The sequence below is a fragment of the Manis pentadactyla genome, chromosome 9 (genome assembly GCF_030020395.1).
Source record: "Manis pentadactyla isolate mManPen7 chromosome 9, mManPen7.hap1, whole genome shotgun sequence".
Taxonomy (NCBI): domain Eukaryota; kingdom Metazoa; phylum Chordata; class Mammalia; order Pholidota; family Manidae; genus Manis; species Manis pentadactyla.
In genome coordinates, this window is record NC_080027.1 from 22,738,800 (window position 1) to 22,754,936 (window position 16,137).

Genomic DNA, 16,137 nt, shown 5'->3' on the forward strand with positions numbered 1-16,137 from the left:
TTGTCATTTGTCGTCACTACACTGGGTCAAATGAAACAGAAAGCAACCTCTCATGTTCTACCCAAATCCTTGTATCACAGATATTGGGGCTCTGAAACCAAGGCATCTCCTAGCCAGAGACCACAAATAACTGAGGTTTTCCTAACTCCTGAGATCCTGTTTGTCATACAGATTCAGTTCATATATTATCTTTAACTTTTCTGAGACGATCCAATTTTGTTCTATCCTAAAAACCACCACATATTTGATTAAGTGATGACATTACTTAATCTAGGTTATTGGGTCCTGTGGGTTGGCTCGTAAGACAAACCTTGGTAGACATTTAAAATAGACAACTGAAGAAAAGGGCCATTGGTTTAGTTTCCTTCCCTTAAAGTGTCAGTTCTTGTGAGAAGAGGAAACCCTTTGGGCATAGTCACAGAGGAGCTAGACAGTCAATGGGAATCTCCTAACAGAGAGACTGAGACCGTAGATACTAAATAAATGCATGCTGAATGAACAATATGTTATCGATCCAAGGATGATATGCACAGGTTAAAAAAAAGAATTTGTGCCATTTTTGTCATTCAAAACTTTTATTTATTTTTAATATTTATATTTATGCTTTTGTCACTAATCCCACTGTGGCTTTTTGAAAAAGTCTGAGCCACTTTTGGGTTTCAGCCCCCAAGATACTAATCATTCCTCAGTCTTAAAATTCCTTTTCCATTGTTACTTTGCCTTTTAGGATCATGTAGGTGGACCAGGGTGAGGTAGGACTGTCCATAGGGTTGTGTGAATTGTGGTAGGGGAGGCAGTATAGAACATTCATGGATTTAACACTAGCTACTCTCCTAGAAACGGTCTATATACTAAAAGACAAAGATTGTGGGGTTTTTTTGCTTTTTTAACCCATGAGAATTCAAGTCACTAATAATTTAGTTCTTACAGTTTAAATGAAAGCAAATGGCTATGGTAATATAGAGAAGACAGCTAAACTGCACCAGTATATTTAAGACTTTTAAATTAAATTCTGAGTTACCTCACCTTATAAAAATACACGTATTACTAAATACTCAACAAAGATCCAAGATGGGAGATATTTAAAAATACATTTTTCTCAGATCAGCACCAAAAATATCATTAGTTTTTTGTACAACCTATGCCAAGTTTTTAAGTATAGGTAAGTTAAAATTACTTCTGATAAAAATCACAAACTCCACAGAAATCATTAGAGATATATCCAGACAACTTACAAATACATTTTGACATCAAGGTCAAGCAATTCACTTGGAAGGACTTTATAAAGTACCACTGAATTTCTGCCTTGAAACTTTTGATGTCAACTTTGTGCCATAGGGGTATTTCACAGCTCACACAAAGGAGGCACTGATAACTTAGAAACTTAAGAAAACGATTAGAACCATTAAGACTGAGGCAAAGAGTTTGTGCAGCCTTCCACAATTTCAAAGAGGTAGTGATAGATACTCGTCCTCCTGGCGATATCAAATGCAGTCTCTTCCAAGTTGTTTTTCAGACCTGGTTTGATGTAGCGGTTCATCAGGAGGAGTTCTAGGGTATCTTTGCTGTCTTGGTGCCCAGCGGCAAGATGCAAGGGGGTCAAGAGGCCTTTTGTTTGGGCATTAATATCCGCATCGTGCTGAAGTAGGAAAGAAGCTACTCCGGCATTGTTCCACTTACAGGCACTGTGAAGGGGTGTCCAGCCATCCACAGTCACCGCATGAACATTGGCCCCGTGGGCAATCAGCTCACGGACAACATCCAAGTGCCCACTGTAGGCTGCCCGATGAAGAGGGGTGTACTCATCTTCATCCCTAGTGTTCACATGAGTGGCCTTTTCAGAAAGTAGCCTCCGTACTGTAGTAAGCTGAGAAGAAAAACAGAGAGCTTTTAAAAACCAGTATCAAACCAAAACAATCAACAAAATTAAACTTGCTAGTGGTGTTAGATTTAGTTAAGTTAAAAAAAAATTCTTTGTTAGCAGATGACTTTAAGATGAAAATATTTCTTTTGGGGGTAGAGAGGGCAACTGATTTAAGAATGCATTAGGTTAGTGTTAACGACACTCTGTAGCTTCTAAGAATATGATTCTCTAGATATCAAACCATGCATTTTTGGTCCAATTAAGCCTTGTTTGCACAAAAGCTTTAGTTCTAGATGAATAATATGAAAATAATTAATTGTATTTAACATTTTATATTTCATCTGTGAAAATAAACTGATTTTTTAGTGGGATTATCGCATCAATATATATGGTGTATAAAACCTTAAAAAGTAAACTTCTTTTATCAGAGGAATATAATGGTAAAGACATCTAGAGATTAAAGAGCTCAATACCTTCTAACTAAAACAACTTTAGAAACATGTTTTCAGGAAGTGGTTTTCAGTTTGGTTTTTGGACCTCAGGTGGGATGAATTGTACTCATGGGTTGAAGTTATCCAAAAATGCAAGACCTTTTTAGTTATTAGTTTACTAACACAAATATGGGGGAACATAGTAAAATGAGGTAGAAGTGGCTGAGTGGGAAAATACTTTTGCGGTTAAGTAGGATCATCCTACTTGGATGATACTGAGCAGATGAACATTCCCGAATCTCAATTTCTTTATCGGTAAAAAGGAAGACTACCACCTATCTTGTAGGGATACACAAGGATTAAATCAAGTAATAGTAAGGCACATGGTAAAGTTGTGATGTAATAAATGTTACTTCCTATCTTCCTTTTGTAATGATACTTGTAAATGATACTTGTCTCTAGGGTGGTCCTGATGACTTAATATAAATGATTTAAAAATACAGATGATTGCTTGATATCTTTACACCCCCAAATAATACCTAGTGATCATTTGGTACTTATGATGTACTTTTATGTACATTGTCTCATTTGATACTCAAATCCCTGTATGAGAGGCAGGTATTGATAGCCATTTTAACAGATAAAAAAATAGAGGTTCAGAAATGGTAGGACTGGCCCAGCATTATAAACCAAATAGAGGGTCAGGAACAGGTCTTCTGGCTCTGAATAAAATACTTTTCTACTATATTATGGTTTCCTCTTTAACTTTTTTCTTTACCCGATTTTTTTCAGCAGCCCAAAGAAGCAATTTGCTTGGATCTTTTTCCATTTTTTTTTCTTGCAGTTGATACCATTCTTCGTTTTTTTCATCTTGCTCCTCATCTTCATCAGAGTCCCCTCCCCAGAGACTTTGAGTACCAGTGGGAATAAGGTGTCCATGTGTTTCCAACAATTCAAGTTGGTTAGAGTGTTCAGAAAAGTCCAAGGAATTTTCTGGGTCTGGTTTCCCAACATCATTTACTTTTTCTTTTTCCATTTTTACTGCTACTCTATATAATACAAAGCATTTCAAATGTCAGGGTAAAAATTATCTTTCTAGTGATCAGTTATGTCTGCTTAATTTTGTTCATCAAGATCTAAAAACACAAACACAAAAATTATTAGCAAAACAGTAATTGAGACTTTAGCAACAGCACAGGTAAGTCTTGTAACCATATACAAATAAACTCAGTCTAAACTTTTTGGTGTTTATTGGTACCCTTTACATTCACTAAATAACACAGGTGATAGATTTCAGTTATTTATGTCTTTAATGGCCTAATACTCCTTATTTTTTGTTTTCTTTTACTAAGTCAATGGTTATATTTTTTTCAATCTATTGGTTTAGATGCTATTGTATTATGCTAAGAGTGATGGTATTTGAAGCTTTTAAATTATAATAAAATGAAGGTGTTTGTAATTTCTATAAACTAGACACACAGATGATACAGAGCAGAAACAAAAACTTTTAGTTCCTAAAAAACTACTTCAAAGAATTCAGCATTCTTAGAGATGGAACAGCCCCCATAGGACATCTGTTCCAATTTCTCATCAATACAGGTATCTTTATTATGACATCTATAATAATTATCTTATTTCTACTTGAGTAACTCTGGGCTTGGGAAAATTTGCTGCTTTAAAAAGGAGTCCTATTCATTGATAGACAATGATAGTTCTTAATTGGCTTCTTGTCTGGAACTGAATTTTGGCTGTAACACACTCCTTCACTCAAGAAATATGAATAGATTGTCTGATATGTGCTAGTTTCTGGGACTGGGATTCAGTAACAAACAAGATCCATCTTAATCTCAAGAGCTTACTGTCTAATGGGGGGAACTGGAAAAGACAGTGTGGTCAGTGCTATGACAGGACCATGTCCCCATACAATGAGTACACAGGAGGGTCATAATTAGCCCAGTCCTGAGGGATTAGAGAAGGCTTCCTGAAGGAAGTGAGGTTTATTCTGCTAGGTGACTTTATAAATGTATAAACTGCTATCAGCTCAAAGAGTTACACAGCTTATTAAACCTCCGCCAGTTAAAAAAAACGAGAATAACTAATAAATATTTTAAAAATACTATTTCTCAGCCTCCCAACTGTATTTGTTGAAATCTTACCACTTACAAAGCTCTTTCAGATATTAACTTTTATTGTCTTTCTTGATCCTGCAAATTAGATTTCTAGTATCTACTTTTTTTGTGCTACAAATTGCCTTAGTTTGCCACTTTTTTTCATTTTAGCCCCTTCAAAAATTATAAGCTTAAGGATGGGGACTGTAACTTATATTTATGTAGCACTTGCATACAGCAGGCATTAAGAAATATTTGTAGAAATAAATTTAATTAAAGTCCTACCAATTGATTTTGCTTGGCATGGATTCTGTGAAGTTCCAGAGTTAGTCATACTTCTAAGATACTGATTTCTAATTTCACAAGTTTAATAGTATACAATCCTCATGTAGCATTAGACTTTATTACTAGCACTAAACTTAAGTTTAAACTCTTATTCATGACTAGTGACTTCTCTGGGTCTGTTACTTCATCGTAAGATGCAGTGATTGTACGAAAGGATTTCCAAATCCCATCCAGCTTTTCAGAGTCCCAGGACTGTTTTGTTTTATTAGTTCTCTTAGAACTCTCACTTTTGTCTATATTTTCAAACTATTCCCTGAACCTTGCAACACAAAAGTAATCATACATCAATTCATTAAACACTTAATAGACAGCAATAAATGATGTAAAGTTCACTTGTTTATTATATCAAAAATAGTACCATTATAGCACAGACCTTAGGCTCCCGTTTCTATAAAAACTTCTCTTCTGAATTTACTGCTCCATACACAGTAAGTTACATGTAAAAATAAAAAAAATTTTAAGGTAGATTTAATTTAAAGAGTTGAACCCAGGTGCATCTCCCTAATCAAGGATTTTTAAAAAATCGATCAAGATTCTTACTTGCTATTTTCCACCAGTAAGAAATGGGGTATGCTTCCTAACTTAAAAGGACACAATTCATTGTGAGAAAGATCTAAACTATGTCAGCACCTCACAAACTCTGTGACAGGTGGGGACATAAACCCCAATTTACAGACGAAGGCGCTAAGGTTCGTATAAGTAAAAACAACTTGCCCTCGATTAAGGACCTTTCAGTGGAACCGAAAAGCCAGATTTTCTAATTCAAAAGTTTCACATTATTTCTCACTGCACTGCATTTTACAGCTGTCAGTACAAAGTAATATAGATGGGCTGAACCCGGGATCCAGGGGCGACAATAAGGGGAAGCTGGGAATAAAGGTTTGTACACTGGAAAGTCCGAGCGCTTTACCTCCGGGACGTGGGAGTGAGGGACAAGGACCAGCACCGAGCCCCCCTGGCACCAGCTGGTCACTTGCCCGGCCCAGGAGTCGTGCCTGCGGCCTTGCAAACAACCAAGAACCAACAAGCCGCTTCGGCCCTTCTCAAGACCCACGATGCGGCCGGATCTGCCCGGCTCAGCCGGGGTAAACAAGTGACCCGCCCCCATGGACCCAGGAGTTTTTAGGCGGCGCAAGACGACCGCGAAGCGTGGTACGGAGCTCGGAAAAGGCTCACCCACCTTCGAGAGGGGAAAACCGCCGCCGCGAACCTGGCTTCCGGGATCGTCCCCTGGCTTCTCGGGATTGGTTCCTGCGCGGGGGCGGGGCATCGCCGCTATACCCCTGCACTCGGCAGCCAATGAGAGCCAAAGAGAAGTTGTAGCTCCTGCGTCGTCAATGGGGTATCGCGAGAGTAAGCGCTGCATTTCCTTCCCGCCTAAGGTGGGTTTGTGGCCCCGCTGGTTCTCAGGCGCTAGTTTGGGCTGAGCTGTTCTTTTCTTCTCAGGAAGTCCGCTCCTTCTTCCCGGGTAAAAGACAGCCTCGGGGCCCGGTGGTGGGGCTTTGGAGAGTGCGGGATTTGGGTCATTTAGGAGTAGTCCTCTCCTCCTAGTTTTGCGGGGCCCCGTGTGGAAGCCCACAGTGGACTGACTCGTCTGGGAGCAATGGGCTGAGTTGACTAGGTCTCGGGGGGTTCAGTGTCCTGGCCGGGGGCAGGTTGAGACTTGGAATTCCTACGCAACCAGCACTCGGAGTGGGAGGGGTAGTTCCCTGCGGCAGCTATTCGCCTACATCTTGGCCATTTTTCTTTGTCTTGCTGGTGCCTGAAGGTGTTTCTCCGCAAACCACGTGCCTCTGTTTATTTACACTAGTTTAAAACGTGAGACGCTTCTTTTCAAAACAAGCTATTTCAGAAGATCTAGTGTTTGAGTAGGAACTAACGGAGTCATCGCCGTGCTCTAGAGTAACCTATGCATGCAACGTGAAGATTTTTGCACGTCCAGAGTTCGTGTGCAAAACCAGAACTACTGTATGTGACCCTTTTTTTGCCCATTCATTTAACAAACGTTAGTTTCCTGTAGAGTAAGTGGAAAGGGAAATAGATGAGTTTAATAATAATGGTGAAACTAGAATTGCACTGGTGATGGTTAGTTTCTATTCTTGGCTCTTAAAAATTAAAAGTATAGCAAGCAGGTGCTTAGATGAAAAGGAAATTTTCCCCAAACTGGCAGTCTGCTTTTTAAAAATGTGTGTTTTATAATAATGTTAATTTTGCTTTTAGAAATTGCAATTTAGTGAGTTTTCCGGCACTTTTGAACACAAGACCCAGGGGTACTTGGCGAGAAACTGGTCCTCGAGGAGCTGGATAAACTGTAGAAATGAGTCCCACAGATGCCCTGTAAGCATTTTTCCTCTGGAATCTTCTTTGTTGCTTGGGATTTCTAAAAGCTCATTGGCTATGGTCACCATAAAATAAAACTTATTTCATAAATTAGCAATAACTACGATGAACAGAAATGTTCATCATCAGAAAGAATATTTGAAATGCTTAAAAATTCATATTTTATGTTCATTAATTGGAGGATAATATGTAGCTATAGAGTGGGGACTTGCAGGAGTTTGGTATAATACTATAGTATGTAAGTTTATGTTAGGTTTTGTCTTAAATTATTGAAGCTATAAATATTCTTGAACTTTGATGAGGAAATCTTACTGGTAAATGCAAGCCTATTTAAGCAGATTTCAAGAGCAGTGCGTTGCTCTAGCATTGACTAAATTGGAAGTGAACTTGAGTAAAAAAAGACTGGAAAAAGTTATGTGGAAAAATCTTCAGACTTGGAGTCTTTCATCCTGGTTTCAGTTCCTTGGTTAATAATGTGTGTCCTTGGGTAAGTTAGCAGTTCTCTGAATCTTGCCTCAATGTCTTCATTTTTGTGTAATGGTAATAAAAATAGTTTTCTCACGTTAATTTCGTTGTTTAAGTGAGAATTCATGTGAAAATAACTTTATAAACTGCCACAGAAGCGCCAGGTAGTAATATGTCTGGTTGTGTTCTGACCTCCCTGTGTGTATATAGCAATCAGAACTATGTGCATATCGTTTTTGAAGTTTCCTAAAAGATTGGTCTTTGTAATTTTGATACATAATATGGTAGCAAGAAGGGTTTAAACGAAGGAAGTAGCATTCAACTTGGGCTTTGAAGGATGAGTAGGCTTTTGATGGGTGAAAAGCATCAAGAATGTACATTTCCAGACTTAACCTGGAAAAATCTCCTGTATATAAAGATTTGAATTTTGGAGATAATATGTAAAAGTTTTTTTAAGTTCATTATGGGTTAGTAAAAATAGCCTGATTTTTACTGGGTTTTAGTTCTGTTTCTGCTACTTAGTTGTGCAATAAATAAATCAGTTAATTTCTCTGTGTTTAGCCTTCTCATTTTTCAGAGATAATGATACCTACCTCTTTATATGTGGAAGTTAAGGTGAGATCATAGATACAAAAATATATTTTTTTAAAGTTACATTAAGTTTAAGGGTGTATTTATAACTATCACATTGCTGCTTCACATGAAAGAACCTTTGAATACTACCAGATTTAAATGGAATTGTAATAACTCTGGTTTTTTGCTTGGCCAGATTTATAAATGAAAAACTAGCTTTGTGTAGAGAATAGAGTCAAGCAAGTGTCTTCGAGGGCCTAAATGTAAGTTACTAGCTTATTAGGATAAAAATATACTTTAAAGTAAGAGGAGGGACTTTTAAAGTTAACCACTAAACTCTAATTTTTCTGGAAGAGTGCAAAATAGATTAATAGCAACTTTAAATAAGGGTTCAAATCCTCTTGGGGTTTTGCTGTGGAACAGAAGGGGAAAGCAACCACACTTTCAGGTCCCAGGTACAAATGAATGTTGAAAATGGTGTAACAAGGTTTTATACATTTTTCAAGCAGTCACAGAGCCTTTTAAAAATCCATGTACATTCGTTCTTTATTAAATTAGTGGTAGGCAACCTATGTGATGTTAAAGATCTATTGAATACTTGAGATTTTCAGACCTAGTTTAAGGCTAGAAAAGTGAATTTACTCTGTAACTGCTGTTACTTATTTTATAAATTTAGGTTGTAATTTGCTCGACTGTTGTTTTGACTACTTCTATCTTCTTTTTAAATCCAGTGATGATGAAAACACGTTTAAGATCCTAGTTGCAACAGATATTCACCTGGGATTTATGGAGAAAGATGCAGTCAGAGGAAATGATACATTTATAACGCTTGATGAAATTTTGAGACTTGCCCAGGAAAATGAAGTGAGTGTGGCTTACATTTTTGCAGTCTCTACTGTGTTCTCTTACTCAGCAGACTCCTTTTCCTTTCTTAAAAGTAGAGGTTTATTTTATACGCTCGTGTGCTCACATTGCCTGCTTAAATATGAATATACTAAAAACCCCAACGCAGTTTGTGTGTGCTCTGTACCTTTAGTTAAAGTAGGAGGTACTTTTGTAAAGTCTAAAAGTTTACAAATACTTATGGAACGTTTACTGAGTGCAGCATCCTGTGGTAGTTTCTCTTTGAAATATAAAGATGACTGCCATAATTTCTACTTTCACAGTACATTCAGCAAGCCAGTGCCAAAGATAGGCCAGATGTCCAGAATGCTGAGATGCTAGGTCAGAGACATAACATTATGAACAGGCTGTCCTGGGAGTTTAGAAATAGAGATCATGTTTAGAAGAGTATAGCAAGATGTGTTTAATAAAGGATGTGGCATTCATATTGGGTTTTGAAAGACGAGCAGGCTCTTGGTGGGTGAAGAGCATAGAGAATGTACATTTCATGAGAAGCAGGAGGAAGGGCACAGAGGTGAGACAACATGAGGTGTATCAGCAGTATAGCAGGTCAGTTTGACTCATCGGTAGGTCATGTCTTAGAAAGCATGTTGGAAGACTAGAAACGTGATTTGAGCTGCATTCAAGGAGGATTTCAAATGCCAGATTGAGGAGTTTGTACCCAATTCTGGCAACAGGGAATAGCATGAATAAGAGACCAGTTTGAAGCTTTTTTAAAGTGTCTTGAGGGTAGAAAAAAAGGAAGTGAATGCAAGAGGTATTAGGAAGGTAGGATTTGCCTACTTTGAATGGTTACTTGTAGGGAGTGGGGCTGAGGGAAAAGAGGATGACAGTAACTCCGAAGTGTGTTTGGGTGAAAGGTGGTACCAATAATAGAAACAGCTTTTGAATAAGGCAGAAGTACTTCTTTATGTGGGAAGATGATGAATTCTGATTTAGACCATCTGACTTGGAGAGTCCAATAGGAACTGAGGTCAACATTGCAGCAGGCAGTTGAACTGTCGGTATAGAGCCCAGGAGAGAGCGAGGGAAAAAATACAAATGCTGCTGACTTGCAAGTCAGTATCTCCAACCCTGACTTTCCTCAGAGCTGTGTTCAGTTTATTTCCAAGTCCTTTGGTTCTTCCTCCTTAATATATATGGAACCCTCCTGTACTCTCTATTTTCATGCCTATATTCTTACCCCAAAACGTTTTTCATACTTTGCTAGACTACAGCAGCTCCCACTGGTCTTTCTGCTTCCATTCTTCTCCCCTACATCTTTTCAGTATAGTAGCCAAAGTGAACTTTTAAAATGTGAATCACATCATATCACTCTGGTGCTTAAAATCTTCCAAGTGACCTTCCGCCGAAACTAGAGTAAAATTCAAAGAACAGGGCTCAACTTGAGCTGGCCCCTGCCAGGGGACTTTGTCTCTTTCGTTTATCTGCCTTGTTTACTGTGTTCCATCCGCTCCAGTATGCTGTACCCTGGGACCTTTGCATGTCTGGTTCTTTCTGCTTGGAGCACCCTATCTTGGCAGGGTTGACTTCTCAGTGCTGAGTTCAAATTTTACCTTTTTGAAGAGTTCTTCCCTTACACCTCCAAACACTCTTTTATCACAATACTCCAATAATTTTTTTTTTCATAACACTGTCTGAACTAATTTGTTGAACTGCTCACTTGTTTACTATCTGTTATTTCCATTGGAAGGTAAACTCTGTAAGAGAGAAATCTCTTCTGCTTCGTCATGCCGTATCCTAGTGACTAGAAAGGATCTAGCAAGCAGTAGGTACTCTTATAAATTTAAGGAATGAGGCAGTGTCTAGTAATAACTCCATTTAAGACAGATTTCCTCTTTCCCTGAGCACACAGAAGCTTGCAGCCAAAGGAAATCAGTTGACTACCAGAGGATCCTTTGTTCTTTCTTTTCTAACTCTTAGGTGCCAAAATACTTCTTTTCCTGAGAGTCAGCTTCTTTCTCCACTTGCTGTTGCTTCTCTTCCGTTTGCATTTGTTTCCTTTCCCTGCATCTCTCACCCACTCCCAACCACCAGGGCCCCATGCTGATATTCCCAGGTGGGTATTACACTTATGCTTTCCCTATTGAAATCTAAATTCTTCCTGACTTTTAAGTCCTCTATATTGTGGACCTATACCCAGCCTTATTTCTACTCCCTAGAAACTTGGGAGTTTTTTTCTTTTTTTTTAACTTAATTTTGAAAAAATATCAGTCTTACAGAAATGTAAGAATAGTACAAATAATTCCTTACCCTTCACCACAGATTTTCCTATATTTTACCACATTTGCCTTATCCTCACTCAACACACACATACACACACACACACACATTTTCTTTTCTGAGCTATTTGAGGGCATATATATATATATAAAAGAAAGGGGAGGAACACACACACACACACACACACATCTCCTGCATATGTAGCTACAGTGCACTTAGGAAAACCAGAAAATTAATATTGATTCGTACTGTTATGTAATTTTAGGATGTTGCCAATGGTCTCAGTAATGTCTGTTACAGCAGTTCGGGGGCAGGTGGGTGGTGTCAGGTCCCAGTCTAGGATCACATTTTGCATTTAGTTGTCATGTCTCTTTGGTGTCTTGTAAGCTGCTACATTTCCTCAGTCTGCCTTTATCTTTCATGACCTTGACATTTTTGAAGAGTACAGTCTAGATGTTTTATGACGTATTCCTCAGTGGATCTGTCTGACATTTCTTCATGATTAGATTCATTTTGGCAGAATAACAAGAGACAAATTACATCCTTTTCAAGGTTCCCTGGAGCCTCATGGTTCCCTGGAGTTACCAGCAAGTTAAAAAAAACTTTTTTTTTTAAATTTTTACATCTGGTAAAATACACAAAACATAAAATTTACTCTCCTAGCCATTTTTAAGTGTATACTTTTGCGTTGTTGAGCACATTCACGTTGTGTAATCAAGCTCTAAAACACTTTGCATCTTACAAAACTGAAACTGTACCATTTAAACAACTAATCCCCCCTCCTCCTTCCCATTATGAATGTTTTTTATTTGATTGCTTTGTTGTTTTTGTTTTGTTTCTTCTATGCCTTTATGATCATTTTCTTCCTGTGTTCAAATTATGTTCATTTTTGAAGACCTAGCTTTAACGCCACACTTTTATTAAATCTTCTCTGACTACTATATGTGTGGAAAACTTTCTTTCTTCCCTTTTGTGTTCTTTGAGTGGTCTAATAATTAAATTGATATAGAGAGATTAACAGGAGGAAAACTAATTTTGTGTTTATGGAAGCCCCATGGAAGGTAAAACTCTCTGGCAGTCAGGTAATTGAGGCTTGTATGTCATCCTCAAGTAAGAAGGGATAGGGGCCTGAGATGCCTGAGGGGAGGAATAGAGCTCAAGGAAGACGGGGAAGAGCAGTTAGTACACGGATGTTTGCCTTGCCATGCACATGAATCTTCCTGACAGGGAGCTTTCTCTGGTAATAGCTCTGTTCCTGGGATAAGCCCCTGTCTAAATTGTTTTAGGCAATTAAAGGAGAAGTAAAAGGCTCCTCCTGAGTCTGCTGGGTCTTCAGCTCCCAATAACCCACATGCCATGGTTGCTGCCTCCACTACTGCAGCCCACGGTGGTCTGTGCTGCTGGGTTCTTTCTGCGTAATGAAGTACTTAATGGACTTTCTTTAGGCAGATTGTACACTTCTTGAAAGCATGTGTTGGACTTTTTTTCTGTGTGATTTCCATCTTCTCTGGTTGTTCCTAGAATGCTGTTCCTCAAAAGCTCATTTATCCTTTACAGTGCAACTCAAATGCCACCACATTAGCACATCCTTCCCAGACTCCCTGTCCCCGGATGAATTTCCCCCCTCAGAATTAATTGTAATGCCGTCTCTGCTCCTTGTTTGTTTACATATCCATTTGAGTGCATGTCAGAGTCTGGCTTGTGTTTAGATGCGTACTAGCTTGTCTCTTCCATTAGATTTTGGACATGTTTAGGATAGGGATGGTATTTTATTCATTAGTGTATCCTTATGGCCCACTACAGGGTATTGCAAGTTGCTAGTGTATAATGAGGACAAGGATCTATTTTATAGACTGCTAGTTCCTTAACTGCCAGCACCTATAGAAAGTCTAAATAATTACTGAATTACTTGAATGAATAATTTGGGTTGAATTGGCTGTCTTTTCCATAGGTATTCTTACAAGTGCTAAATTTATGTTTGGATGGAATAATAAAAAAATAGCACTTGCGTGAGTCAGAGACTTGGTGGAGTAATTTGAAAATGGTCTTTTTTTTAAGTTAGGCTAGAAATCTAAGTTGGAGTCAGGTTAATCACCACACTGGAAGGCCCTTTGAATAAATGAAATATTAAATTTTAAATCTCCATACATGATAGTATCTTTTATGAGTTTTTTCTACCTTTTTCATCTATAGTCTTAAATTTTTTACCTATAAAACCTACTAATTTTTGCACTATTTTCTGTGGATTAGGTGGATTTTATTTTGTTAGGTGGTGATCTTTTTCATGAAAATAAGCCCTCAAGAAAAACATTACATACCTGCCTCGAGTTATTAAGAAAATACTGCATGGGTGATCGTCCTGTACAGTTTGAAATTATCAGCGATCAGTCAGTCAACTTTGGTTTTAGTAAGTAAGTATATTTAAGTACTTACGTGAATGTAGTGAGTGAGAGCTGGGATTTTAAATCATTTGGATCCCAAAGGGAATATGTTTTACCCCTCCCCCTTCTACAAATAAAAGCCTTACAAAAGCCTTTTAAAAATTTGAAAGCTTATTAACTTCCCATTAATGAGATACACCACTCATAATTCTCAGGGTTCACATATTGCAGTGTTTTCTTTAAAGTGTGGTACTTTGAGATAATTTCAGCTTGAATTGAAATGAATTGTTGCCTATGCTTTTAATGTTTTAAAGCTCCCAACTAGTAGAAGTTTGTTAGCTTAGATCACCCAGTTTGCCTATAACTGCATTAATTTTTTGGAAATAGATATTGGGGAAAACAACTTTCATCTTTTACAGAAACTTTGATAAACTTTTTTTTTTTTTAAGGTTTCCATGGGTGAACTACCAGGATGGCAATCTCAACATTTCGATTCCGGTGTTTAGTATTCATGGCAATCATGATGATCCCACAGGGGTAATTGCTGGATTCCTACATTTTGTTGAAATTTTAGAGATGATCAGTTTAGTTTATCAGTGGAAAGCATTCTTCTCTTCCTTTCCAGCAACTTTTAGCCAAACTGAGTCAAAAACTCAAACTGACTTTTTATCACTCTTATAAGCTTTTATACTGCTTTTTAGATAATTTTTTAAAAGTATGGAGGAATAGTTGGTATGTGAGTAACCAGGAGTAGTAATAAACATATAACATTTGTATCATGCTTTACAGTTAACCATGTGATTTTGTATCTCTTATTTCTTAAAATCTCACCTGTAGGAAATGATTGTTTCATGAACAGTTTTAAATATAAATTAGATCATCTTATTACTTTATTTGTTTTATATGGACATAATAATAGAGGTCTTAAACTCAAAATGTCTTTTTATCTGGTCACTAATACTATAAATCACTAGTTATCCTTTTTTTCAATGTCTTAACAGTTCTCCTTGATATTACAAGGCACTTATTTCATGGCTGGTTTTTTTCAGTGGCCAAGACATGATAAGTTTTTTGTTTTTTTTTAACAATGTTTTTTATTAAGTTATTATTGATATACACTCTTATGAAGGTTTCACATGAGAAACAATGTGGTTACTACATTCACCCATATTATTGAGTCCTCCCCGTGCCCCATTGCAGTCACTGTCCATCGCTGTAGTAAGATGCCACAGAGTCACTACTTGTCTTCTCTGTGCTACACTAAGACATGTTAAGTTTTGATGAAACATGTATTTTGCTTTTAGCATTTGGTTCCTGTTGAGTAGGTCATTTTTAATTGAAAAAAGGTAGCAAATACTTTTACTATTGTAATTTTGTTTTGACTATCCTAATGTATATTTTTGTAACTAGTATATGGGATATACTTTTAATAGGTAATAATATGAAATGCAGATGATGTACTTTTATATACACATTAATATTTTTTGGAAATATTTTGCACAGGCAGATGCACTCTGTGCCCTGGATATTTTAAGTTGTGCTGGATTTGTAAATCACTTTGGACGTTCAATGTCTGTGGAGAAGATAGACATAAGTCCTGTTTTGCTCCAAAAAGGAAGCACAAAAATGGCTCTATATGGCTTAGGTAAGATGGTTTTATTTTACTATTCATGTCAATAAATATTTAATTGTTTAAGCAATTGTGAAATCACATTCTGGAGTTATTTTTCTTGCTTTGGAAAAGGCAAATCTAATTATTCCTTATAGGTGGTTATAAAAAATGGTAGAAGATTCTGGTAAAAATTTTTTAGTATTTAATAAGGACCAACAACCTTTCATACTTATTTTTAATAGCAGTTTTGGTGAAAAAATATTTTCCTTTAGTATCTGTTCGTTGTTTGTTTTTTCTTTCTTTTTGACTCAGGTACAGAATCCTGAGCATTAGAATTACAGAATAATTTGTAGAACTGCATTTTGATAGCTTGGAAGTCTTTGAAAGGTCCAAAGTTTCACTGCCCAGTATGGTAACCACTAGCCTCATGTAGATATTCAACACTTGAAATGTGGCTAATCTGAATTGAGAAATGTATTCCATGAGTATAAAATACACCTTGGATTTCAAAGATTTATAAAAAACTATAAAATACCTTATTAATATGTTGGGCTAAATAAAATTAATTTCACCTGTTTCTTCTTTTTACTTGTTTTAATGAGGCTACAAGAAAATTTTAGATAATATATTTGGCCTGCTTTAGTGGTTCAGTTATATTTCCATTAGACAGTATTAGTCTAGAGCTGTCATCTGTAATGCTAAAAAAATTTGTCTATCAGTTTCACTATCTTTAATTTATTTAGTGTCCAATAGGTAAAAGTCCATTTGCTGTGCCTTATTCCATATGGATGAAAGATCAGAGACTATTTTTAGAGTGCATTAAAAGTCTGTTTCTTGTGTTTTCTTGGATTGAGTGCAGCTTGGTATTTGTTTTATGAATGTAATAGCAGTA

At 37.0% G+C, this 16,137-nt stretch overlaps 2 protein-coding genes across 9 annotated transcripts in view; one reads left to right on the top strand and one right to left on the bottom strand.

Moving 5' to 3' along the window:
• Positions 1-556: 556 nt before the first annotated feature.
• Positions 557-6,069, bottom strand: ANKRD49 (ankyrin repeat domain 49). Of its 2 annotated transcripts, none has more exons than XM_036923314.2 (3): positions 5,929-6,069; positions 3,074-3,431; positions 557-1,867 (listed from the first exon to the last, which is right to left on the bottom strand). In XM_036923314.2, exons 2-3 carry the CDS (start codon positions 3,329-3,331, stop codon positions 1,406-1,408), a joined length of 720 nt encoding a protein of 239 aa, XP_036779209.2. In that variant the 5' UTR covers positions 3,332-3,431; positions 5,929-6,069; the 3' UTR covers positions 557-1,405. The 2 variants fall into 2 exon arrangements, with proteins under 2 accessions (XP_036779209.2, XP_036779210.2); XM_036923315.2 differs by lacking the exon at positions 5,929-6,069 and adding an exon at positions 5,659-5,921.
• Positions 6,070-6,109: 40 nt separating this feature from the next.
• MRE11 (MRE11 homolog, double strand break repair nuclease) overlaps positions 6,110-16,137 on the top strand; it is a 62,190-nt gene continuing 52,162 nt past the window's right edge. For 2 of the 7 annotated variants that reach the window (XM_057507105.1, XM_057507106.1), the window contains exons 1-5: positions 6,140-7,085; positions 8,858-8,990; positions 13,503-13,663; positions 14,083-14,170; positions 15,137-15,278. In XM_057507105.1, coding sequence (XP_057363088.1) covers positions 7,066-7,085; positions 8,858-8,990; positions 13,503-13,663; positions 14,083-14,170; positions 15,137-15,278 — 544 coding nt within the window. In that variant the 5' untranslated portion in view covers positions 6,140-7,065. Of the gene's footprint in view, positions 7,086-7,426; positions 7,576-8,857; positions 8,991-13,502; positions 13,664-14,082; positions 14,171-15,136; positions 15,279-16,137 lie in introns of those variants that run through there. The other 5 variants (XM_057507104.1, XM_036923308.2, XM_036923310.2 and 2 more) reach the window with 5 other exon arrangements.